Source organism: Trachemys scripta, chromosome 1 (assembly GCF_013100865.1).
Source record: "Trachemys scripta elegans isolate TJP31775 chromosome 1, CAS_Tse_1.0, whole genome shotgun sequence".
Classification (NCBI taxonomy): domain Eukaryota; kingdom Metazoa; phylum Chordata; order Testudines; family Emydidae; genus Trachemys; species Trachemys scripta.
Window position 1 is genome coordinate 303,266,901 of NC_048298.1, and position 27,582 is coordinate 303,294,482.

The 27,582-nt window shown below is 40.5% G+C and overlaps 1 protein-coding gene across 3 annotated transcripts in view; it reads left to right on the top strand.

Moving 5' to 3' along the window:
- The window catches only part of ATP8A2 (ATPase phospholipid transporting 8A2), a 584,689-nt gene that overhangs the window by 97,261 nt on the left and 459,846 nt on the right, over positions 1-27,582 (top strand). For all 3 annotated transcript variants that reach the window (XM_034758733.1, XM_034758730.1, XM_034758731.1), the window contains exons 3-5: positions 20,577-20,676; positions 21,650-21,748; positions 25,088-25,133. In XM_034758733.1, the coding sequence (XP_034614624.1) occupies positions 20,577-20,676; positions 21,650-21,748; positions 25,088-25,133 (245 nt within the window). The remainder of the gene's footprint in view (positions 1-20,576; positions 20,677-21,649; positions 21,749-25,087; positions 25,134-27,582) is intronic.

Genomic DNA, 27,582 nt, shown 5'->3' on the forward strand with positions numbered 1-27,582 from the left:
AAAAATTAGCATGGGGAAATAGTTTTTACTTTGTGTAATGACCCATCCACTCCCAATCTTTATTCAAGCCTAATTTAATGGTGTCCAGTGGCAAATTAATTCCAATTCTGCAGTTTCTTGTTGGAGTCTGTTTTTGAAGTTTTTTTCAAGTTTTCAGTGGATGATAGCCCATATAAGCACATTTTTGCATGTGACACTTTCATACCATTATCTTAGCAACTGGCAGATAACATTTAATAGTAAGAAAAGTTGATTAAGCTGTAACAATAAAAAGATGCAAGAACACTGAATTAATTCCTGGCATAACTCCACTGAGATATGGACATAGACCAGGCATGAATTCGGCTTATAAACTTTATTGTGTCCTATTTGTGAAATTAAGCTTGTTATCTATTTATATGACAAATAATATACTTCAATAAAAATTAAAAGGTAATCAGTAAATGAGGTAGTAATTGCTTCTTCATTTTCACAGTCTAATGGGATTTCATGAAGTTTGTATTAATATTTAATAGGTGCATTACCTTTGTAATATGAAGGAAATAGTTCTTTTGATCTTATTAGTATTAATTTATCACACTCTACATTACATTTCTCTGTATGAAATGCTGTGCTTAAGTGGGATAAACATTAACTCTTGTGTGTATATATTACAGTGGCAACTGCCCATTTATCTGTTTTAAAATGTTAATTGGAAGAAAATGTTACCTCTCACCCCCCCCCCCCCCCAAAAAAAAAATTCTCTGCACTAAAATTTGTCATAAAAAATCTCAACAAACATAACCATCTTTGGCCAGATTCATCCCAAGTGTAACTCCCAGTTTCTTCTGTTTGATGCTATCATGATGTAAGAATTATGCATTCCATTTTTTCTGTTCTTAAACTGACATAGAAAGGGAGCTTTGAGTGCTGTGAAAATGGCATGCTCCACTTATGGGGTAGTAGAGGGATTAGCCTTGGGATATTCTGCAGTGATACCTGCTAATTTATTAGCATTAGGTGCACTTCCCAGGAAGCTCAATTCATCCCTGTCAGCATGAGGACTATTGTTAAAAGCAAAGTATGTGGAGTGGGAAGGGAAATATGTTACAGTTCAATAATGAAATCAGTGGAGTTTTCAGTACCCTAGACTTATTCCAGGCTATCTGAGAGCAGGGGTGCTGGAACTAGGGATGCCGGGGGTACAGTAGCACCCTCTGGCTGGAAGTGCTTTCCATAATATACAGGGTTTACAGTTTTGTTTAAGGGCTTTCAGCACTTCCACTATAAAAAATTGTTCCAACGCCACTGTATGAGAGTGGAATTTGGCCAATAGGTTTGATCTGAGAATTGGCTGATATGTTTGTATAGGACTTTTGATTTTCTTTCACCTTGGTTTTTATTTTCATTGCCTTCAGTAGGACACCTCACTTGAATAAAAGGATTTGCTGGATAGGGCCTTACATCATGAAGCATCTTTGGTAGTTTCATATTTTGGGCTTTGAGTTGGAGTCTGCCTTCATTTAGGGAATGAACACACCTGTAAAAGCACATCCTTGCATTGAGCAAGGTAGGGGGCTGAATCTTCTCAGTGGAAGCATCAGGAAGTCCTGGGCCTGCCACCCCATCATGGAGTGCTGCTGCACTCTGCTATTCAGAGCCAGAGGGCTATGAGCAGCCAGACATAAGTTAGAGCAGATTAAAATGGGGTCCAGCTAACATGAGGATAGGGGAAGCAAAAAGGCAGCTTAAGCAGCCAGAACTGGGGTCTGGATAACATGAGGATAGGGGCCCCTCTATTCCTGCAGCTGGAAAAGAGAATCAGCCTCACTGACTTTGGTGATTTACAGTAAGAGTCTGGGACTCCTGGATTCTATTCCCAATTCCATTCCTAATTACCTGTATGACCGTAACTTCTGTGCCTCATTTTAACTCATAGGAAATGGGTATCATAGCGGCATGGTGGGGCTTAATTTATTAATGGACTAAATTCAGCCCTGGGCTGTGACTGTTTCTGTTCAGGATAGCAGGCTCCCTTGGTGGTAAGCCCATTTGAAGGGAATTGCAGTGGGGCATGGCACCTAAAACACTTGCTCTGCTGGGGAGCATGGAGCTGGCCAGTGTGGCTTCAAAAGAGGGGCACTACTCAGGGGAGAGATGTGGCAGGTGGTGCTCTATGGAGGAGCTTTGAACTGAGGAAGAGTTTATGTTCTTTCCCTTTGCTCCACCAAGTCAGCTTTAAACTTTTGTCCATGAATTGCTCCAAGGCACGTTGGCCCCCACTGCATATTGCACCATGCGGCACCTGAGGGTGTAAATTAAGTTCAGTTTTTTAAAGTACTTTGAGATCCTTAGATAAAAAGATGGTTTAGGAAAGCAAAAGATAGTTACCGTATTCACAAATAACTATGGTTTATGCATAATTAAGAATGGGAAATGTAAAACTGATATGTCAGAAATACCCGCAGGTTAATTCTAGGTCTAGCAAAGTTAACATTGCCACATTATATGTCTTATATTTGTTATGGTATGCACATTTATAATACATGCAATACATTACACGTTAAATTGAACATGGGAAGGAAGAATAGAAAATACGAATAGATGCAACATGGTTAAATTAGAGTTTCAGGAGCAATGTCAGTGTTTGGAGTTTCCTGTCTTTTGAGTGTGAGATTTTTTTCAGTCCTTATTGTTGCATTGATATAACTTTGTATTTTCCTCTTTGCATTTAATTTCCTGGGAAGCTATGGGGAAGGAAGAGGTGTGGGATTAGAGGGTGTTAAGAAAAATGAAAAAATAAATCTGGAGCTTTTCAGCTTGGGAAATTTTCAAACTTTTCCTGCATTGCCTTGGTCTGGACCAGAACTGCAGTCTTGCACAGTTTAGGAGCGCTGCAGGAACAGAGTTTAACAACTACATTCTTAACCGTGGTATCCTTAACTTGTGTATGCGTACAGCTTTAGAAACTGCTCTAGTTAAAAAGTTCAGCGAGAAATCTTGTTTTAATGGTCATATTTGAATTCACAACTTAAAAACACTTCAAACCATAAAAATACATAACTGATTTTCTTCTGGCCTAGCCTATTTTTCTCTTTACCTCTTAGATCTACAAAATGACAAGTTTGAAGTTCGTACCTATAGCCATTTTGAGTTACAGCATTAAAATTATTTTCAAAGCATATGGAAAAGTGTATCTTTTTGCATATTTGAATAATTCAGAAGTAGCAGAACTGATTTTACTCATTTTCTCCTTTTAAAAATAACCATTGGGAATGCATGGAATAGTTCACTCCAAAAGGGATTTATCTGAGAAAGTCAGAATCAGCTGAAAAATGGGGTTCAACATTAATGACATTAAGTGCTACTTACATCTACCATAATTATGTAAAATTGAAGTATAATACCTTAATGATTGATATGAAAATATTATGCTATGTGATACAAGCAGAGCCTTCTCTTTTTTGTAAGTTTCCAGAATGTTTATTGCCCTGGATGATTGAATTTGTTTATGTAACCAATCTCTATGTGAGACAAAAAGAAGTGTCACAAAAAAGCCCAAAATGTCATCTTTGCTACTTATGCAAAAAGAGTTACATGAGCTAGCTAATGACAAATGCTGTCTACATATGAATAAATATGAAACACCGACTGCCAAAAAGTTTGTTCTGTACAAAATAATTTGTAGACCTGAAGATATGTAATCCTGGAATGTGGAGCATTCCTGATATTCATTAGTGAGGCATTGTTGTAAAGGGGGCACCTTCAGAGCCTTCTCAGAGTGCTTTAATATCTCTTGCTGCCTTACGCTTGTAAGATGTAGTTAAATGTCATTTGAGAGATGCCTGCTGTGTCTCCCCACTCTAACAGTATTTATCTGACAGTAGCATAAGTTTGTGTTGGCTCTGCTCTCTGAGGACCTAATCTTTAGCCATTGAAGTTAAATGGGAGTTTTGGTTTTGAAATAAATGGCATGGGTTTGCGTGCTGCGGCCCCGATTATATAAACATTTTAAACGTGAGTAGTCTCACTGCAGTCAATAACATTAAATAAATGTATAGGTGTTGCAAGATCAGGCCTAGATAATTAGGATCTGGCCAGGATTGCATTATGGAACAAAGGCTAATGTCCCTGATAAGCCTGATTTTTTTTTTTCCAAGTCCCAATTTCACCCACAACTACCCCAAAAAGAAGCCAATCAAGTGGCAGGATCCAGTATTATGTTTCTTTACTCCCCCATTGGACTCTCTTCTGCTTTTGTTGCCTGTGACAATGACCAGGGCTACCCTTGCACAAGAGTGTTTTTGGTTGTATACAGAGAAATGTTTAAAATTGACCTGCTAATTGAATCCAAGCACGAACTGGTGAGTGGGGTGAGAAATGTGAAGGGGATGTCCAGGTGGACATGGGGGGCAAGGAGGACTGGGACTAGGAGACTTGGTAGCTTGGAGCCTGGGAATGCAGGAATCTGGGGAGTAACAGGTACAGGAAGTGGGAGAGTGGCAGAATCGGAAGGGGATGTAGTGGGGAAATTCATGAAACTGGGGAAGGTCTGGAGGATGTGTGTACACATCCTGGGCAGGGGGACAGGAGAACAGAGTGAGGCATGGAAAAGCAGAGGCTTTTATCTATGTTAAACTTAATTAAAGCAATTAGTTTTCAATATGGATAAAAGCTTCCTTTCCATTCTTCTCCACTACCCCAATACCCCACATGGGTATAACTCCCCTCCACCACCCACCTCCTGTGGACTTGCTGAAGTCTGGAGGCGGAGAAGCCTGCTCTGATGGGCCTCATAAGAATTGTCAGAGCAGAGCTTCCCTCGTAGGAAACTTAAATACCAACCCTATTTAAAATTATTCTACATTTTTTGTAAAACCCAAATGTTATGAAGGGAACAGTTAAGAGTTCCAGACTTTTCCCACTGCCCTGCAGTCCTTCATCCTTCTCTCACTCCATCTGATTTATGCTACTCACCTACCCTTAAATTTCCCATTGAAATCTGAAAAATGAACACACAATAAATTACTGATTTTATAAAATCCCATTTCTTATTCAAGGTTCTAGTTCCCAAATACTAGAATATTATCATCTACATGATATAACTACCAAAATACTGATTGCTAAATAATATTCAGAGTTAAATACCCAAACCTGTGAGGTTTGTGTATGCTGACACTTGATTATGACAGAATAGTCAACACACTTCATGATCTGTATCATGCTATGAGAATTTAGGGAAAACTGACATAACTTAGTGTGCTTTGGGACTGTATTATTTTTGAAATCTTTACTACACATATAATAAACAATATATTATTTATAAGCTATGTATAAAATCAGTAGTATACATTCAACAGCACATTTCTATTGAAGGACCAATGAAAGGGGACAAATGGTGCAAGTTGGGTGGGGTAGTAGTAAGTGATGGAAATTAGCATATTGTAGCAGGGAACTAGCTGGATCCTTTATCTGTTCACTTCAAGACTTGCTTATGTTTGTTTTGTTTATTAAAGGTGTAAAATTTTTGTTGAAGTGTAGTGTTGTTTTTAGATGAATTCCATTGAAACACACCTTTAACTGTAGCTCTCTATAATTTTTTTGTTGGTAACTAATGATATTTAGTTATAATTCCATGAAAATGGACAGCACCATGCTCTGGGCTTTTCTGGACTGTTGCTTCAGAATATTTGGGAGGGCACTCTGTAAAATGATCTTGTCCTATCGCTGAGCTACTTTAAAAATGTGTGTTTAGCTCATTCTACAATTGAGATATCTTTGTTCTTGTGCATCCTTAGGACAAGGAGCCTAACTACATACTTCCTACAGAAGAAAACCCCTATTGATTTCAGTGGGAATTTTTCTTGCATGAGGAGTATGAGATTAGGCCAGGGGTGGGCAAACTTTTTGGCCCGAGGGCCAAATCTGGGTATGGAAATTGTATGGCAGGCCATGAATGCTCACGAAATTGGGGGCTGTGGTGCAGGACGAGGTGAGGGTACCAGCTGAGGGTGCGGGCTCTGGGGTGGGGCTGGGGATGAGGGGTTGGGGGTGCAGGAGGGTGCTCCAGTCTGGGACCAAGAGGTTCGGAGGGCAGGAGGGGGATCAGGGCTGGGGCAGGGGTTAGAACACGGGAGGCGGTTGGGGTGCAGGCTCTGGGTGGTGCATACTTCAAGCAGCTCCCAGAAGCAGAGGCATGTCCACCCTCCGGCTCCTAGGTGGAGGTGCAGCCAGGCAGCTCTGCATGCTGCCCCGTCTGCAGGCACTGCCCCTGCAGCTCCCATTGGCCGTGGCTCCCAGCCAATGGGAGCTGCAGGGGTGGTGCTTGGGGCTGTGGCAGCCTGTGGAGTGGAGCCCCCTGACTGCCCCTACACATAGGAGCCAGCGAGGGGACATGCTGCTGCTTCCGGGAGCCGTGCAGAGCCATGGCACGCACGGACCAGGGCAAGCCCCCGACCCCGCTCCCCGGCTGGAGTGCCAGAGCGGGGCAAGTCCCGGAACACCCCACTCTCCCAGTGGGAACTCAAGGGCTGGATTAAAATGTCTGAAGGGCCAGATGCAGCCCCTGGGCCGTAGTTTGCCCACCCCTGAATTAGGTTCATAGGGCCAAGCCCTGAAAATCACAACACAGAGTCATCATAGTACAAGATATTGCAAAAGGCAATTCTCCCTATGATCAAATCATTCCTATCAGGCTCTCCACTGTCTCTTCTTCTAACACCTTGTCAGTTATAAGTTCATTACCTGATATAAATAACTCCACTGAGTTCAGCAGGTTAACACCGGGAATGAAACTCGGGATGGTTGGGCCACAAAGAGAAATGCAGGAGCGGTGTCCAGAGCAGAGAGAGAGGTTCCCAAATGAGGGGTCAACCGTTGTAAGGAAAGGGGGTAGTAGAGGTTCCTGGTCAGAAGTAGTGCTGTTTAGGGGAAATGATTGTGAAGAATGTGCTGGTTCTAAGCAGCTGATATAAATGGGGAAGCTGAAATAAAGTGTAACCCACACACCTCCTGGGTATGGTGCTCTGTCCCATCTAGTGACACCAAGACCACTTAGGGAGAGACAGAGACTAATGAGTTTGCTCTACAGCCTTAGTTAAAGGCCATGTGGCCTTTAGTTCATGCAATAGAGGCTCATGCATTTAGCTATGGCTGTAGAGCAAACTCATAAATCTCTTTCTAAGTGGTCTTGGTGCCACTAGATGGGACAGAACATCACACCCAGGAGGTGGGTGGGTTACAAAAGTATCCCGGGACCCCAGATAATGCCAGAGCTGCCAAGCCACAATTTTCTCAACATTTCTTGGAAGAGGAAGGTTCACTGAATCTTGCTGATACTTTCTCCACAACATTTTGAAAATCTGACTGTTCCTGTCTGTTCCAATTGTAAAAAAGCTTGTCTGGCATGCACAACAACAACAACAACAAAAATTGTCTAAGCCCTCATTGCTCATCTTGGTTACTGTAGCCTCCTAATCCAGCCCACATTCCTCTCCTTTCCCTACCACTAGTCTCTCCAAATTGTGGCCACTAAATTTGTCCTCATCCCCAAAATACCAACTAGCAACTGACTGACTTGATGTGAATGCAGACGTTTCAAACAAAGATTGGTTTCTGGAGTGCTTCTTACTTCAATGCCTTCTTCATTGCTACCTTGGCCAATCTCTATATCAAATGCAAAATAACATGACAGGTATAAAGAAAATGCAAAATAAGCATTGCCCCAAATAATGATTTGGGCAATGCACGTAAATGGTCTTAAAATGAAACCTTTCATGCTTAGGTTTGTGTTCCATTTAAGGATAAAACAGTAATACTAAGTACTCTCCTAACTATAAATTCTATTTGATTGATTTTCCCCCCACCCAAGTTGCTTTGCATGCTCTTTAAAGCTCTTACTGTATATATAGTGGAGGCATCATTTAGTAAAGTACATTTCAAATATGGAGCCAGCATTTTAGATTCATTACTTTTGCTACTTTATCATTCCTTGCTACCATCAGTAAAATAGGAACTCGTTTTTCTAGTGATTCCGCAACCTCTGCTTTTCTCCTCCCTTAAAAAATAGCTTGAATTCTAAAGCAGCGAATAGGAGTAGTGAGCTCAAGGGATTGGTAATAGGCAAGGCTGAGGCTTTGCCACGGAGTTTTCCTCCGTAGTTACAAGGGGTGAAATGGGAAGGGATGAGGGGCTGCTGTTTCTGGCATGGCCTCATTGTTCTCTTTGGCACAGGGATGTATGAGAGCCCGATGTGACTTGCCTTGTTTGCAAATCAGGGAGGCAGTGCAGGTCAGTGGATAGAGTACTTGATGGGGGCTCAGCAGACCTGCATTCTATTCCCAACTCTGCCATGGAGCTGTTGTATGATGTTGGGCAAGTCACTTCACCTCTCTGTGCCTCTTTCCCCTCCCATCCTATGCCTATATTGCCTGTTTAGACTATAAGTTCTTTGGAGGAGGAGCTCTTTCTTACTGTGTGTTTGTACAGCATCTAGCACAGCCAGGACCTGATCTGTTAGGCCTGTAGAAGCAACTACCATAATTCAGATGATAACCATATTGTCAGACAAGGCATTAGGGGAATAGCACGGAGCAGAGGTAGCCATCTGTGACGCAATTTGAAAAAACAAAACAGTCATAGATTTTGTGCCTGCCAAGACTGTGCCTTAGGCCTGCTAATGGAATACAAAGCTTCCCATCTCTGGGTCACTTGTTTATACCCAGCCCTAATTAGTAGCTACTTAATATCATTATCTCATGACTAGCTGTAGGTCTGTGTGAATGTGTTGACAGGCTCAGTCCAATTCCAAATTTCAGCAAAGAGGCTAATGATTAAATGAGCATGGAGACTGAATTATCCTCTCATCCTTAGAAGCTGTCTCTCCAGTTCTACACAGGCGTATTGGTTGAGCAGAGTGGGGAAGTCTGTTCTACATAGTCTTCAGTGAATAAAGAACTTGTACCAAGTTCTCCTTTCAGAATAGAACCCCTAACGAGAGAGGAAGCCCAGTATTAAGCATGTTGCCAGTGCTTCTGGTTGTGTACCATGGTGCAGGAGCTGCTGTTCTGACACTGGACTTTAGTAGGGTTACCATACGTCCGGTTTTTCCCGGACATGTCCGGCTTTTCGGCAATCAAACCCCCGTCTCGGGGGAATTGCCAAAAATCCGAACATGTCCGGGAAAATGCCGGCCGGCACTTCCCCTCCCGCGGCGGCTCTGCTCCTCCCCTGACTCTTCGGCTCTGTTTAAGAGCCGAGCTGCCCGAGCGCTATGGGCTTCAGGCAGCCCCCTTGCCTCCGGACCCCAGCCGCCGGCCGGGCACTTCCCCTCCCGGGCTCCAGCTGCGCTGGGGAAGCGCCGGCCGGGGGCGCAGGGTCTGGGGGCTGCCCGGCAAACCGTGAAGCCGGTAGCGCTCGGGCAGCCCTTTTCGCATGGCTGGGAGTGGGAGGGAGGAGGGAGCGGAGTTGGGGCGGGGCTGGGGGTGGGGAAATGGGCAGGGCCAGGGCCCGTGGAGGGTCCTCCTTTTTTATTTGTTAGATATGGTAACCCTAACTTTAGAAACAAAGGGGACTGAGCCTGGAGGCTACAAACTGGATCTTCTAATTTTACACTGGAGGGAGGCCAACATGAATCAAATCCGGATCTTCTGAATGACAGTGCTGAGCACTGCCACTGCTGCAGCACAGTACTGATTTAATTTACGGGCACAAAGTATTATATTTAAAATATACAAATAGTATGTTCAGATACAAGAATGGATCCTGAAATATCGAATAGACAGCAGTGGGGTGAATGTGACAAGAGGTCGATATGTGACTGCTAATCAACACTGGGTAGGTATGAACACAAGTGTCCCAGTATAGCTCTTATTTAATTTTCTCTCACTGAAGACTGTAGGAGACAAATTTAAAGAACATTCAGGTGCAGAATTTCCAAATAGCCCATATTTTAAATAAAAATCTTCTAACCAGTGAGGAAGAAAGATGGATCCCAGATGTCCCTGCCATTGTAAATATGATTGTTTAGTTTTTAAAAAACAAACCCCCTTTACCTCCAGATCCTGAAATGTGAGGAGCAATCTCCATGCACTTATTTTGTTGTTGGGAACTTTCCTGGCCATTTGCAGGATAATTCAGTGCAGCCAAGTTTTGCAATACCATAGCACAGGATGTTTATTTTGTGGGGAGGGAAGAGGTAGTGGGAAATACTGGAATAGAAATTTGTTTAATTATACAAAAAATATACTGAGGTTGGAAAATGAGGAATCATTCTTGCGTGGAAAAAAAAAAGGTTACAATGTTTGCTAGTATCTATATGAATATTATCACAATGATGACTCATCATTAGTGCTTAAGAGTAGCATGGTAATGAGTGGAACTAAATGAATGAAAGTAATTTGTTGAAATTATATAGGAGTTGCTTTTAGAAAATCTTAGTGCATTGTTGTGGAGACAATGGGCCATACTCTGTTTTCAGCTGCACTGAAGTATATCCAAAGTAATTCCAGTGGAATAGCTCAGAGCATAATTGGTCCTAAATTATGTAGCAGATGTTGAGGCAGATCTCTTCCAGTGGAATATTTGAACACCTACCTGTTTAAATGCTGTTGACCACTGATCCACACAGTAATTTATCTTGTACAGGCACTGACTTACTGCTAGTATTTTTTTAAACGGTCTTTGATTTTTCCCTGTTGAACTGCAACTCTTAAATTCTGCTCTGACTTACATGTCAGGGCACTTCATTGAAGATAATGGAATTGCACAGGTTGAAGTCAGGGTAGAGCTTAGCCCTTGCAAATGTGAATCTGTATTATTTAAACAGCGTGTTTATGGCAAAACCTCAACCACAAAATTCCTGTCTACTTTCTTGTGCTTTACTGATATAATTTCAACAGGTTTCCCCAGCAGCTACTTAAAAACCTTGAGATTCAGAAAACATCAGGATGGGTGGGGGAGAAAAATGAATTTTGGTGTTCTCTCATAACATCATGGGCACATGGTAAATCTGAACTAATGCCATTTGATGAAATTACCCCAGAATATGGCTCTCTGGCCCTGACAGAGCAGTATCTAGGGAAATGGGTCATGTGTATACTCAGCATTCCTCATTTTCACTGTATGAGGGTTTACTGGTCAAAAAGTAGTATTAAATAACGTAATGGTTGCCCCTTAGTGTCACCAAATTGGTGACACTGGGATTCTGCCAGTCTTACTCACCCAAGTAGTCCCATTGAAGTCAAGGATTTGCCACTTACAAAGGGAAGACATAACTCTGCACTGATTTTTTTTCTAAACTTTTCCCAGATACCAAAAATTAATAGTATTGGGTGAGAAAATCCTATATAGCATGGGTAAGAGTGGCAGAACTGAGTCCTAAATGCCATGAACTTGGATTTAAAGACATTAAATCCTGAATGCCAAGCCCAAATAGCTGCACAGGGGAAAGAGGAAGAATCTTCCCTCCTCCTCCTCCTCTGTTTGGGGGAGACCTGCCTATATTACAGCTTCCGTCCTGAGGGTTGCCGTTCAGGGAGTTACCACTGAGCTGGGTCCCACTCTGTACAGGCAGTATGCAACCCCTTAAATGAGAACCCTCCCCTCTGAAATCCAACATACTTCCTTATTCCTCATAACCCCATGGTTCCTACTTCCAGAGAGACCTCCATGGCTGCAGGGGTAGGAGGTTGGATTTGCCCCTCTGTGCATAGAACCATTCTGCTGTCAGCTTAGATACATATCATATGGTATTGGGGGAAATAAGATGCTTAACCAGTGGGATTTGGAATGTGGAAAGTTCGTTCGGGAGAAGCTTTATGGCATGATCTTTGTACGAGGCATAGTACTGTACAATAATTGGAAAAAGACTACTGTATTTCAAGCCTGCTGGAGCTCAGAAACAGTGGGGCAGCGGAATATATTTCAGGGTTGTGGTGGTGGTTACCTTGTGCATATTTCAGAGTTTTAATGCAGTTTTTTATGTGATGATATTGTTGTTCAATGATTTAATCCTAATGAATTGACTAGCTAGGCTAGTCTGCTGGTGTGTGACACTACTGCCTATCATGCTGACCAGTATTGTCCCATTGCTTCCTTGTACTCCCCCTTCAGCTTGTCTGTATCCATCTGTGGTCTCGTGTCTTATGCTTAGATTGTGAGTCTGTGGGACCAGGGATTGTCTTTTGGTTTTGTGTTTGTACAATGGGCCCCTAGATGCTACGATTAATACAAGCCATTAATAATATGACAGTAAAACTTTGCTTTTCCTTTTTAGTTATGCCTCTTCACCTAGAGTTCATGTGTTATGAAAGTGTGTATGTGAGATGCTTTGTATTATTTGAGCACAAAGAAACATGGAATTCAAGATGATTTTGTACCAGCATTCTCTGAAGATCCTGAGGCATATTTAGAAAACATTCATTTGTCAATGCATACATATTGTGGCAAAGTACCTTCTTCTCAGTAGGCTCAGTCGTTTTTAGCCTTGGAGACACAGGCTTGGGCAAGGCAAATCCTTATAGGTAGCACAGGGTCCAGTTAGTCCTTTCCTTAGTCAGTCCCTTGTGCTTGTTTTCCTTCCCTTCTGGGGAGGGAGTGCAGCCTTCCTGGAAGGGTTCAGTGTCTTGCTGCACCTAGTCTACTGGCAGCTTCCCTGCTTCTCTCACACACCTTCCTTCCATGCAGGGGAGGGTTTAAAAAGGTCTCAAGCAGTTGGAGTCAGCTGAACCTAATTAATTCCCTGGTAACCCCTTTTCCAGCTGAACCTTATTTTCCCGTGGTTCTCTCTCCTCAGTGGATAGGGAGAGGCCTTTTAACCCCCGGGACTAATTACTACACCCCCCCCGGTAGCTGTTTGTCCTGGGTTTATCACAATATACAATAGAACATCAAAGATACAGACACCAGAATTACGGATTGGCGGGTCAACCAGACACCATGTGAAACTGGAAATAACCAATCAGACCATAAACAAACCAATAAACAAACAAACAAATAATGTACTGTGCCTGTATTCCTCACTTTACCCATGAAAGTTTATGCCCAAATAAATCTGTTAGTCTTCAAGGTGCCACCGGACTCCTTGTTGTTTTTGTGGATACAGACTAACACTGCTAGCACCTGATACTTGTACCTGTATTATATCTTAAAGGGAGGGACATCGGGGCTTCCTGTCCCCACCTCTCCACCATTGCGCATTGGGCAGCCACTTACAACAAGACGCTGGGGCTGCCAGCGCGCTCTCTCTCTCTCACACACATCCACACACCCCACCTGCCCGGAGGGGGATTAGCTTGCAAACTCATGTCGGGCACTCAGTAAAGAGCCCAACTGCTGTTCAAACCTGGCATGGAGTATTAGCTACTGGATCTGGAGCCTGAACTGTGCTTTATTCAGAGTTACGAACATTTCAGAGTTACGGACAACCTCCATTCCTGCGGTGTCTGTAAATCTGAGGTTCTACTGTACTTATAAATAAAACAGTACTTGGGGTTGGGGAATCTCTTTGTTACGGAAGTGACTGCAATGGTCTAAAATGTTAACTTGGTTAAACAATTAATTTTTCCCCACTGTTTTAAAGTATGTGAAAACCATAGAGAGATCTGTGTGTTTAATTACAGTCTGCATTACAAGAGTATCGTGCTACACTTGGGACTATAGAAATGTGAATGAAAACTAGATGAGAATCCTTTCAAGTAATCACAGTTGATGGCAACTAAAGTAACATTAACTTAGTGGGAAATAATTTATTGAAAATTCCACATTGTCAGGGATGTCTTCATTATATTGAAAGCATGAATATATTAAAATAATCTAAATACTGTTAATTGTCATGATTCATTAAATACAATGACATTTTGTGATCGCTTGTGATTGTGTTGAAGTGTCACATTTAGTACACAATGTGTGGTCTCCCCCTGACTCTCTGTATGCAGTATAACATCTAAATGCTGGGTATGACTGTAAAGAATGTTCTTTTCTCTAGAGAGAGGGTGAGGTAGGCTACACACCCCGATACCAAGAGGCTCTGGTTACACAAAGTAAACAAACAAAGTAAGTTAAATGGAGCTGTAAAAATGAAATGACAAATTAATTACACCATATCAGTGTTAATAATTGTGTACAGGCCACAATTTTAAAATTAACTTTTTATTTAACTTTGTTCTAATTTTATGTGCCTCACTAAAGATCTGATCCTGCTGCCATTGTAGTGAATGGCAGATCTTCATCAGTGGAATAGAATCGGCTCCAAGCACCAAAATATGCTGGTACCTCTCATAATTTTGTTATTCATACTTAGATACAGCAAAATCCCATTAACAGTTGGGAAAAAAGACAGTTAAAGTAGAAGGATAACAGATTGCTAATCATGCTTAAGTTTTCTCACATGTGAAGTCCCATTTACTCTGTAAGTCAAGTTAACATGTTCATAAGCATTTGCAGAATCGGGTATGTAATGAGACGTATATTTTATTAGTTAATCATTATGCATGGCAATTAATTAAATGGAAAAAGCAGACTTTTTTGTGAATACCTGTTTTAATATGGTGACATAGACTAGTGAATCAAAGGCACATGGTAGGTGTAATGTGTTTGGATTTTAAAAGAACATTTGATTGTGTATGTCTCAGTCTTACTCTGAACCTTGTTGTTAGTTTGGATATCAGTGCTGTCGTGCAGTGAAATTGGCCAAAAGACTTCTTGGGGAGGATTGGAAATGCTCACTTGGTGCATCCCACAGAGAAGGCTGGGCTTACTGTCATGGTACAGTCTGCACCTTCCTTATGTGTGTGGGGGAGCTCGGGTGTGGTGGTATTTTGGGTCCTGCGATGTGGATCCTAAGGCAGGAGATTGGAGAAAACAATCTAACCCCTCTAGATTAAGAGTGCTATAGAGGCTGGTTCCCTGGGAAAACAGCTAGTTAAAAACAGGGGCGGCTCCAGGCAACAGCGCACCAAGTGCGTGCCTGTGGCGGCAAGCCGCAGGGGGCGGCCTGCCGGTTGCCGTGAGGGCGGCAGTCAGGCTGCCTTCGGTGGCATGCCTGCGGGAGGTCCGCCGGTCCCGCGGTTTCGGCGGCAATTTGGCGACGGGTATGCTGAAGGCGCGGGACCGGCAGACCTCCCGCAGGCATGCCGTCGAAGGCTGTCTGACTGCTGTGCTTGGGGCAGCAAAATACATAGAGCTGCCCCTGGTTAAAAATAATCTGTTTGTCCCAGATACTCTGTTGGCTCTTGTACAGATTATAGTCTCAGTCTTTAGGGGGCCAGGGGATGGCAGCTGCATTATGAGTACTGCATTACTAGTACAGCTGTGGGCAGGCTGTCCCAAAGAATGATACTAGCATCTCTGGAAAGAGCTGAAATTGTGTCATGGTGAAAGCTGCTGGTATGGAAGAGAACACACACACACACACACACACACACACAGATTTTGTGGGGCAGAAGGGAGTAATTTTAAATTGTTGGATGCCAAGTAATTTTATGGTAAAAATTACTAGAAATATTTAGTCCAGAGAAACAAGAAATGGCTGGCCAGCTCTTACTACTTGTTTCTCTTGCTGCCAAATCAGGGAAAACCAAAGTAAAAAGATGGAATTATTGATACAGGCTATTCATTAGACTATTTCAGGTGATGTGACTCCCACTATGTTAGTAACAGGGGTTCTTTTACATACCTTCAGGGATGCCAGGATTAAAACCAAGCAAAGTAATCATAGTTATTAACCAGGGCTATTTTATTATTAAAGAAAGGAAAAGAAAACATTAAACAAAAAACCACAAATGACACAAACAAGTGAAAAAAGAACAGGAGTACTTGTGGCACCTTAGAGACTAACAAATTTATTAGCGCATAAGCTTTCGTGGACTACAGCCCACTTCTTCGGATGCATATAGAGTGAAACATATATTGAGGAGATATATATACACACATACAGAGAGCATGAACAGGTGGGAGTTGTCTTACCAACTCTGAGAGGCCAATTAAGTAAGAGAAAAAAACTTTTGAAGTGATAATCAAGCTAGCCCAGTACAGACAGTTTGATAAGTGTGAGAAAGATTCAATGTTTGTAATGGCTCAGCCATTCCCAGTCCTTATTCAATCCTGAGTTGATTGTGTCTAGTTTGCATATCGATTCAGGCTGGTGTCTCTCCCTGCTCAGGGCTTTGAGGTCAACCCGCCAAGGCAGTATATCGCTGCCTGGGGAAATGTTCGCAGGGCCGGGGGGAACGGAGCCGAAACGCGGCTGGTACCGGAGAGACTCCCCCCCAGCCAGATCGGAGGGGGGTTTCTAGATCAGCTGTGTGGTGTTTTCTTCCTGTCCCGAAGGTGGGAACAAAGGATCAGGGAATCCCCATCAGGCCGGGACTTGGAGACCGGAGCTGCATAGGCCACTCGCGGGTTGACCCCAAAGCCCTGAGCAGGGAGAGACACCAGCCTGAATCGATATGCAAACTAGACACAATCAACTCAGGATTGAATAAGGACTGGGAATGGCTGAGCCATTACAAACATTGAATCTATCTCCCCTTGTAAGTATTCTCACACTTCTTATCAAACTGTCTGTACTGGGCTAGCTTGATTATCACTTCAAAAGTTTTTTTCTCTTACTTAATTGGCCTCTCAGAGTTGGTAAGACAACTCCCACCTGTTCATGCTCTCTGTATGTGTGTATATATATCTCCTCAATATATGTTTCACTCTATATGCATCCGAAGAAGTGGACTGTAGTCCACGAAAGCTTATGCTCTAATAAATTTGTTAGTCTCTAAGGTGCCACAAGTACTCCTGTTCTTTTAGCGGATACAGACTAACATGGCTGCTACTCTGAAACAAACAAGTGATTAACTGGTTACTTTAGTTACAATCTCTTCTGTATGCTTCCCTGCGGAGAGCTTTTAGGAGAGATTAAGCCTTTGCCAGTGGACTGCGTCTGAAGGGTGTTCTTCATTTGGTAAGTTAAGACCAAAGTTCACTGTTTTCCAAATTTATTGTGAGCCCATGTTAGTATCTCATAGATATTTAAACTGTTTATAATTGGACAAAAGAATTTAAGAGCAGGTGGGGCCTGTTTGGTATATCATTGATAACCTAAACAGTTGATCATTGGGCAAAGTACGGCAAGTAATATTAACTAAGTCCTGTGAAATCAAAGAAAATATTTAAACCAGTTACTTAAAAGGAGCCATTTAAGGAACAGTTTTGAGATGGGACAATTATGAATATTAAGAAACTTACATACAATTAAATCCCACTATTTTTTTGTTTACCAATGTTTAGCCCCTGTTACCTCTTCAAGATTATTTGGTCTAACCATTTGGTGATTAACAGGAGAAACTGTTAATATTTTTAAGTTACAAAAGCATTTCCTTATCCCAATAAATATTCAGAAGAGTTTTAATTTAATCAGTTGGCAGTGTCTTAGTTAACTTCCTCTCACCAATACGTGTTGAAGTCCTGGGGAGGCTTTCCTTGGGTTGCTTTCCTTTTGAGGCTTCTCTGTTTTTCTTATCTGACTGTGGCAGCTTGCTTGTAGAGATGGACAGGATGAGTTGTGGAGTGCTTGCTGTTTAAGCAAGGTAGCAGAGATGTGTGTGTGTGAAGGGTGCTCCATTTGGAGTTTTATACCCTTCTTCTTTCTATTTTCATGAAGATTTAGGAAAACATACCTCTTTCAGGCTTGTGTAGATTCCAAGTTGGTTGCTATCATCCTTTCACTGGGCTCAGTACGGTTATGGGTTTTCTGTGGGAGCTTCTTCATTAAATGAATATGCTGCACTTTCTAATTGCCTGTGTTCTTGTGTTGGGAAAATTCCAGATAACCTTTTAAAGTTAGAGTTTAACATTTTATTTTTATTCAATCCATTGTCTGACATAGTCTTTAAGTTTATTTAGAGTTCAACAGGAAATGAATTTTTTTAAAGAAAAAAGTCCAAACAATCCTGTTCTTTTTACAAATCTTTTTAGTTTTTAAAATAGTCGTTTAAAATTAAATAATTCTTAGAACTTCTTTAGTTTAAGAATCCACCATTCTTGATAGAGGGATAGCTCAGTGCTTTGAGCATTGGCCTGCTAAACCCAGGGTTGTGAGTTCAATTCTTGAGGGTGCCAGTTAGGGATCTGGGGCAAAATCAGTACTTGGTCCTGCTAGCGAAGGCAGGGTGCTGGACTTGATGACCTATCAAGGTCCCTTCCAGTTCTAGGAGATGGGATATCTCCATTAAAAAAAAAAAAAACCTCCTCCTTGAGTAATTATTTAAGTTTTTTGTTGTTTAAGTTTATGATTTTTCTTGTCATCTTGAGTTGAGTGAGGGAGCTATTTAAGCATGCCAATTTAATTAATCCTACACTAATATAAATATTCTATACTTAAATAGCTTTTTACATCAATAATTAGTTTAGCAAGATCATTAGAGTCTGTTAGTACATGAGCACTTTACTATTTACATAGCAATGATATTAGGAAATTAATTTAGTGCTTTGCATTTAGTTAAAATACTTGCAAATATGCCATTCAAAATGATTTGCCGTTTCACAACTGAAGAAATAAACAAAGGTTTAAAACATTTCCAACTACACATGTTTTTCCTAGATGCTTTTGAATGAAGTTTTTAGAGTAATTATAAAATTCAACAAGGATATTTCTAGAATTATTTGTGTGGGTTTACTCTGAAATTTTTCTTGGGAGGGTGAAAAAGCCCACTTTACACCTAGATTTATTCTTTGATAACGTAATCCTACATTCCTTTTCACAAATCAGGTCTTTTCCTAAAAGGTGAATGTTTTTTGTATGATGTGTTTTCTTGAGACAAGGATTACATTTGTACCAAACTGGTATTTTATACAAAGGGAGGTGTTCTGGTCTGTTTGTCTCTGTGGTGACAGAAAGCAGAAGCCCTTGGAATTCCTCTCCTTAGCTTGAATGTTTTGTCCAGTTGAATAAACAAAAACATATATATGTGAGGTACTTTTCTCCAAGTACCATATATATGAGAGTAATGATAAATATATACTAATCTTCAGTAAAGGCACAGGGAAGCTTAATTGCATAATATTAAAATAGTGTATTAATATAATTTTTGCATTAATATTGAGGTCTTTACCTCAATTTATTACTTAAAAACAAAGAGCTGAATTCTCCCCTGCATCCGGGGTCTTCTTGTTGTGAGGGGAAGGAGGTGGCCATTAGGGAGCCAGATACAGCTAGCTCCCTCATTCAGCACCAATCTGGCCCTGACATTCCTTAGAGTAGCCCAGGTGCTACTCTAGCTTATACCACTAGATATCTTCTTCCAGTGGAGTGTAGTAGAGCTCTGCTAAGGTAGAGTGAAGGGGTGGCTGGTATGGGAGCCAGCTCTACCTATTTCATTAGCTTTATGCCAACAGAGAAATCGCTTCTCAAAGGATAAATCTTCACTGGCCACTTATGGGCAGAACACAACCAGCCTCCATTCCCTGAGCAGCACAAAGTGAAAGCATCATACTGCAGGATCTGGCCCAACATATTTCCATTCCAGTTCTCTATACATTGTAGAGGTTCATGAGCCTAGGAATTCTATTTGGTACTCATGTTTATGCTTGCACTGGTCACCTATCAGCCAGGTTTGTGTTGTCACGGGGACATGGCTCATTACAAAACTGAACAATATAATGTCTTGAGCTTTATAGACTTTTCTCCTGAAATTGACCATGTTTTCATTTGTATCACAACATCTATTGTTACTTGTGCTGTCCATTATACAGCTAGCAGAGAAAACGACACAAATTATCTGAGAAATGAGTTTTCTTCCTAATCTGTCCGTACGGCTAGATGTATATCACCTTTTGCATTACTCTTCCTGTGGTGTAATTACTTCAAGATATCACTACACAGAATGATCAGCAAGGCTAATTCTGAAATTATCTATTTTTTTTTGGTAGCTTAGTGCTCACAACGAGGGCTTTGAGTTCAGCATACTAGGTCAGTTCTGAGCCAAGAAGTGACTCAGATTACGAAATAAAAGGCAGATTGTAAATTGTGTGGCACATTTCCATAATTACAATAGCTGTTAATTCTTTAAAGTGTGGCTGCACTTTGAAAAATCACACTGTAAAAAATGGCATTGTGGAGTTTCCAGCCTATAGCCTGGTTATAACAGTTCTAGGCTATAACAATAACAAATGTAGTATTAATTGGACTTAAGCATGTGCTTATCTTTAAGCATGTGGTTAAGTGGTTTTCTGAACTGGGTTCCTAATGAAGTACAAATGTAAGTGTTAGAGAGAACTGCCCATAATATTGGAGTTTGGACAGATATTTTAAATAGATAATTTTTGTCTTCTGACTGTATCATCAGATGATATTTGTTGTAATGATCAGAGATCCTGCCTTTCTGCGAGCCTTCAGGGTCCAATATGCGCTCCCTCAGAAGGGAGAAGTACAATATATTTCTATACATTATACATCTCCTTAATGTTTACCCACCACTTCCTATATTAACTTTGAACAATGAAGTCATTGCTAGCTCTTGAGGCACCATCATTTTTCTGCAGGTTTTTTTTGTTGTTGTTGCTACAGTACTGTACTTTAACCAAGTTTTTTTTTTTTTTTGAACCTACAGTACAGCCAAGTACAGTGTGGTGACATTTCTACCTCGATTCCTCTATGAGCAGATTAGAAAAGCTGCTAATGCTTTCTTCCTCTTCATTGCCTTACTGCAGGTACGGTTTTATTGTTTTACCTTTGATTCAAAAGAAATTCAAATGTAATTACAAAGTAACTAAAAGAAAAACAAATCAAGTGTGTCTCAATAGATTAATTGATAAAGTAGTCACCATTATCACAATGTGAAGTACATAACTTTAAACAGGAAATTAAAGGGTAGTTGGAGATTTTGAAAGTTGTTTGCAAAGTAAATTCCAATTTAATAAGAAGTCTTGTTGCTAATTTCACCATAAATTACTTTTAAACTAACCAAAGAGACTAAAAAAGCTTCCTTTTTTGCATACATGTGCTGGTAAAGCCAGGTTGTCTTAGTTACTATGGGCCAGATACTCATCTGGTGTAAATAAAGAAAATGCAGGTTTGCTGATTTACACCACCTGAATGAGTTCAACTGTCTAGGCCTGGGAGGGAGAGAGAAATGTATAAGTAAAAGAACTGTAGAAATTCGAAAATGGCCTATGATAGCTTTCCTTTGCGAAATAATGCTATGATTTAAAGGTCTGGTATCTCAGGGCCTTTCAGAACTGTAAGCAAGTGCGTATAAACCATTGAGAAGCTGGGAATCTCCGCTTTCTACTGTTTATAAAGCTTCCCTTTCTGGTCCTGAATCTTAAATATCTCAGTGATACAGGACTTACTCTGATCCATCCTGCACCTCTGACCAATACATTTTTAGGGGAAACTTGTACACTTGGGTGGGAGGGGAAGAAGGAAACATTTCTCTGACATGTTGTTTTTAATTGGTATGAAAATGGATCTGTTTGAATAGTCTCAAAGTTTATGATGTCAGAATAAGCCCCAGTATACGTGGGGTAGAGGGCAGAGTGCAGCTGAGACGATTAAGGTTCCATCCCTTATGGCTGCTGCTCTAGTTCCACTTCTCACTTGATACATTCATAAAATTCTAAACTTTACCTTATATAAATCATAGTTTTGCTGCATAAAACTGTTTTATTTTGTCCTTTACAGCAAATTCCAGATGTCTCTCCAACAGGAAGATATACCACCTTGGTGCCATTGCTATTTATTCTAACCGTTGCTGGCATCAAAGAGATTATAGAAGACTATGTGAGTATAATTTATTTAATTTGGGAAACAGGTAGGCTTCCCACCAATGAAAGACATACAGCTTTAGTAAATGCATCTTCAAGAGTGACGCAGTAACCGTTGTTGGATCAAATCCTGAGATCTTTGCTTAGTTGTTACTCAGCCCTTAGTCAGGTAAATAGTCCATTGACTTTAAGAGGAGTTTGCCTGAGACAGGACCTCAGGAGTCGGCTCATTATCATTATTTAATAGTACTTTATTAAACATATGTATGTCTCACTAGGTGTGCTGTCTGTTTTGAATAATTGAATGGATCTGGGCTGGTGTGTTAATGTGAAAGTGTATGTACAGTAGGAAATGCAAATGAACTTTGAACTGGGTTACAAAAACACAATATTAAAACAAATGGAGCTTCATCTGTTTATATCAGCGGAGAATCTGCCCCATAATAAAAATATTTGAATTTATTTTATAAAGAGAATTCCAAATTTTAAAACATATTGAGAAAAGTAAATTTTGAAGAGGCTATACATATATTTTTAATTGGAAGCGTGAGAAATGTAAATATCTTTCAGTGCTTGCAAGAATAATCACACTCACTAAATCTCATCTCTTTTCACTTTTTAATAGGTGTAGCACAATAATTGCACATAAAGGGGCAAACTTTCAAATTGGCTTCCACAGAGAATGTGAATTTGCATATCCAAATTTTAGCTTGCAGTGTTTTGTTTTGCACACTTCAAAGCTCCATATTTCTTGCACAAGTAGAACAATTAACTATTTAGTATCCCAGTTTGCACATTTGTATCCAGCAGGATCAGGGTGCAAAAAATCTTTGCCTAAAATTACATGTGTAAAAAGAACTAAATGCAGTTCTGTTTGTGCTAATTTAGCTGCTGCTTTGTAAAATTTGGCCCAAAGGCTTCTCTGAGTAGAAACAAAATTGCTTATTTGCGGCCAAGAAATTGAACCTTTAATTACATATGGTAGCAAAAAAAAGGAAAAAAAAGGCTGTTTCTCTGTTTTCTTTTCCTCTAAACTCAAGTGTAGTATGTTCTCTTTAAGTACTCAAAAGTTAGATTTTGCCATCCTGAACAGTATCTTAGGTCTGGTCTCTAGAGCCTTTAATTCTGCCCTTTCTTTAAGAAAAGGAGAAAGTATAGTTGTACATTTTATTATCAAAGAGACTAAAATGCCCAATTTGTTTAGCAATAATGTCACTGGTGGATGAATATCAGAAGGAAGATATTGAGGGCCGTTGGCACATGACTGAGATGGATCGCTAGGGAACCTTCCAGTGTTTGCATAAACTTTGGTTACACATCCAAATTTTGGATTTTTTTCTGAACAGAACCTTTGAATCTTTTGAAGCTGACCCCTCAGTGGAATTTAGATTCCACTTCAGGAAAACAGCATTTTGCTTAGCAATAAATCTCTGCCAAAAAGAAAGGAAAACTGAAAGCAACATCCCCTTTTCATCTGACAAATAAAAAGACATCCCTAATCAGAACTGACTTTCTTTTGTAGTAAGCCAGCATAATCTAGTCCTTTGTCTTTGAAATGCAGGTAAATTCAGTAGCCAAGAGACTTTTCTTGACAAGCAGATTGGAAGACAATGTAAAGGATGATTGTCACCGGGGGACACTATTGCTCCCCAGCTCCAAGCGTGTACTGCCACGCCCAGTCTCTGTCAAGGAGGTTTATAATTCTATTATAACAAAGGTTACCAAACAAACAGAAGACCATCTTAAATCAATACCTGGCCCTCTGGCTTCTAAGCCACCCGTCCCAGGGGTCTCTGGCACTCAAGTTCCTGGCAGTTTCCTCCTTCAACAGTTCTGCTCCCCTTCTGGGAATGCCTACACAGCAAAGAAAAACCCATGGCTGGCCCATGCCAGTGGACTCAAGCTTGCAGGGCTGTTTCATTGCTGTGTTGACTTCTGCGCGGTCGCGAGCCTGAACAATGGGACCCTCTCACCCCACAGGGTCCTAGAGCATGGGCCTGGGCATCTACATAGCAATAAAACAGCTCCACAGCCTGACTCCCGCAAGCCTGAGTCGGCTAGCATGGGCCAGCTGAGGGTTTTTCTTTGCTGTGTAGATGGACCCGTTGAAGCCGCAGCCTCCGGGTTGCTTCCTTCAGACCCTGGCCCCCTTGCTCCAGGGATCCACCACCGGAGTTAGCATGGTTTTGCTCAGCTGTCTCAGTCCTACCTTCCCTCAACTGCCTACTAGCAGCCCTTTATAGGCCCAGGTGTAGCCCAAGTCTTCTTTAATGAACTGGATTGGGCTCATCTGCTCCAGTCCAAGGGGAGCTGGGCTCAGTCTATCCGCAGGGACCAGCTACCTTGTGACAATGACCCAGGGTGATAAAAAGAATTGAAGACCTAACAAAAGCTGTGCATCTCATTCTGGTCATTTAATGTCTCACTGCACAGGCTGTATATTCTCACATCAGACAAAACAATACCAACTATTTTAATTGACATTCAAAGCTGCTGACTCAAATTGAGGTCCTGCGGCTAAGTGAGCTAAGTTAGAAAAAGTTTCCATTACAGACATATGGTAAACAGGGAAGGGATATGGAAAAAATTAAAAATGGAAGTAAAAGGATTTTCTCCCATCCTTTCTCAATGGTATTTCCTAGCATTCTCATCCACACTCCCTACCTAGAAAGGCACCCTCATTTGCTTTCTTAGTTAGGTATAAGTGTACTCAGCACCCTACGATTGTAAAGTAACTTAAGACAAAGCCTTTCAGACAAATTCTGACACTTGGCAAGTGTAGACGAAATATTAACAAATACAAGGGGGAAGAAAAATTCCTGCTCAGGTGAGCAGTCTGTTTTGTAAAATAAGTATTACCGGATTCCAGGAAAGTAGGGTTATTGTAGTCAAAAGGTCTGTCTCCTGTCAGCTCTTGAATTAATTATGTCAGTTTTTTTACTGTATTTTAAGAAGCTCTGAATACATAATGCTAGCACAAATTACACATAGAATATGTGTAGACAACACACATCATGTAGAATTATTCACTTGCTCTCATTGCATTTTTGGAGGCAGCTTTTACCTTGCCTTGTTATCTGTTGTTACTGAGCAAAGTATAAGTGGTACATTTTCAGCATAGTGAATACCACCTCCTAATTTAGATGCAAAAAGTCGATATCGGTCTTTTGTAATTCTAAGCAAAAAGGTGCATAAAACAGCATAGACAATCTAATTTAATTGACAAAAGAGAGATCTCTGCCTTGTTCTTTGCTCCTCCAGTTTTTGCTTTGTTCATTCAGCACATGGGTTACTAATGTGGAATCTTCCTGAGTGTAATTAAATGTTTTTTATTTTTTTTTTTGTTTCATGACAGAAACGACATAAGGCAGACAGTACAGTAAACAAAAAGAAAACAATAGGTAAGATCCTAATGTAGTTTCATTTTTTTAAACTAAACATTATGCAGTAGGAATGGCCAGATGCAAATGTATTGTGAAGATGAATAATTATTTTAAAACTAATCATGTATTATCTTCTGATTCTATAAATTCTAAAGAACTAGAGGAAGATGTACATGCATGACTGTTTGAATGCGAGGTGCTGATAATTAGTCATTTGAAATTTTTTGTCTCATTATGAATGATGATATGAAGAACTTGATGGGATAAGGGGTGTGATGTCCTGGGATATAGAGACCTCTGCTTCTCTTGAACCCTAGGACACCAGTCTTACTGAATAACTGCATGGAGGCATTGCTCTTTGTTAACGCAAGCCTTACTGTTGCTATATCAGTTCATCCAGAACTTCTTTAAAAAATGAAAAAATATGATTAGTACTTTGGCTGCACTTAGAATCTTTCAAATGGAAGAAATGCTTTAAGTGAAATCACTGTGTTTTTAGGTATAGTTTCATCACTCTAAAAAAAAATAGCTTAGCCTCCAGAAAAACACTTTGGAGAGCAAATTGCTAAAATTTTGAAGATCTACTCGTGTGTGATCTTTGCAGGTGTTTGCATGACCTAAGTGCAGTTTAATATAGCACTGTTGGTTGGTTGCACATTGGGGTTTTGATCTCTAAGCAATGTGTTACCAAACCACATATGGTCTGCTATTATTCCATACTTTTGACATTCTGTAGGACCAAAATATTCTCTCATATACTTGCACGTACAGCCTACTGATTTCAAGGGGAATTTATTATGTGAATCCAAAGGCAGAGTTTGACTTTTGGTTCTTTACATCCACATTTTGACCAAGGGCATTCCTTGCTGTGGCTTTCAAATACAGAATAGTCTTTTTACTCATTGCAACTTCTGTGTGGCTCTCAAGTGCATTTAGTTCATGAGAATGTATTGGTTAATGTAGTCTTTAGAAATAAAGGGCAATATCATCCCTTCATCCATGTGGGGCAGCAAAGATGTGATTAGTGAGAATCCTTTCATAGTGAGCCCGAAAATACTGGGGAAGAGACATCTCAGGGCTTGCCTTCACGGCAAAGTTAACTTGAGTTGTAATTCAAGTGTTGCCCCAACTCAATTCCCATCCATACACACAAACCCTTAACTCGAGAATGGTGGTGTGTTTACCAGTCAAAGGGCATAGTCTGCAACATGAGTGAGCACAACTTGTCAGCTGCAAACACAATCACTCTGTGTTGCTAATACAGTTACTGTGTAGTTCAAGAGTTATTTTGCAGTGTGACTACTCTCACTCAATCTAGGCTAATTTGAGAGAAGTTAACTTGAGTTATCTACACTTTAGTTAACTCTGCAGTGAAGATTTCACCTCAGATGCACAGAAGCAGGATTTACTACTTATTTTGGGATTAATGTACTTTGGTCTTATTTTACCTAGAGAAGAGTGATCCCCCTCTAAGGTATAATCTGTTGAAAGCTCTCCATAGAAAGACACACAGAAGAGATTATAACTGAAGTAACCATTATTCACTACCAGCTAGTGCTCCGTTTTTGTTTTATTTTCCTTTCTTTAGTTATAAAATTGATAAATAATTAAATGATATAAATTATTCAATTAATAAAATAAGTATTATGCTTGTCTTGTGGTGTCCCCTAAGGCACAGTAAGAACCCCGTCTGACTAAAATAGTGGTGGTCACATCCCTGAATTAGCATTAAGAGAGGCAGTTAAGATTTGGCCTATCATTTCTTGTTTCTGTAGACTATAAATTGTTAGTGTTTTTTGGAAAAATAAAAAAAATAATAATAGAAAAGTTTCATGGAAAACTCCAAGAGTTGACAATTGCAAAGACATCCAAGAATCCTGTTTGGGAGGGTGGGAGGATGGGTTTGCTGCCCTGCAGGTTAGGAGGAGTTCCCCTCCTTAAATAGCATGAATGTTCCAGGATCTACAGGGAAATCCAATGGATTTCAGGATATTTGTATGTTAGACAGCTTCTCCCTACTGTTTCCCAACTCTTCCCCCCTGCAGCAGCCAAACTGGAAGTGTCTTCCTTGTACCTGCATCCTCCTCGCTCCAAAACTTCATGGGGAGGTCAACGTCATGGAAAAGGGACTTGGCAGGAGTTAATGCTAACTTTGTCAGCACAAATTCCCATGAGGGGATTTCTGAATAAGGAGTTGCTGATTCATTATCAGATAACTAATTATTTCCCCAATTAATATAACAATTTTATAATTAAATAGCTTCTTGTGTTAGTCATCAGTTATAGCATTAAAAGACCTTGATATATTTATATATAAAACATCTGACTATTCACATAACAATGGTATCTGGCTGTTGTTATTATATGAAGTATTTACATTTCAATAGAAAATATTTGGAAATAAACATCTCAAAGGAAGCTTATACCATCTTAAACATTTGAGGGAGAACCTTTAAGACAAACCCCA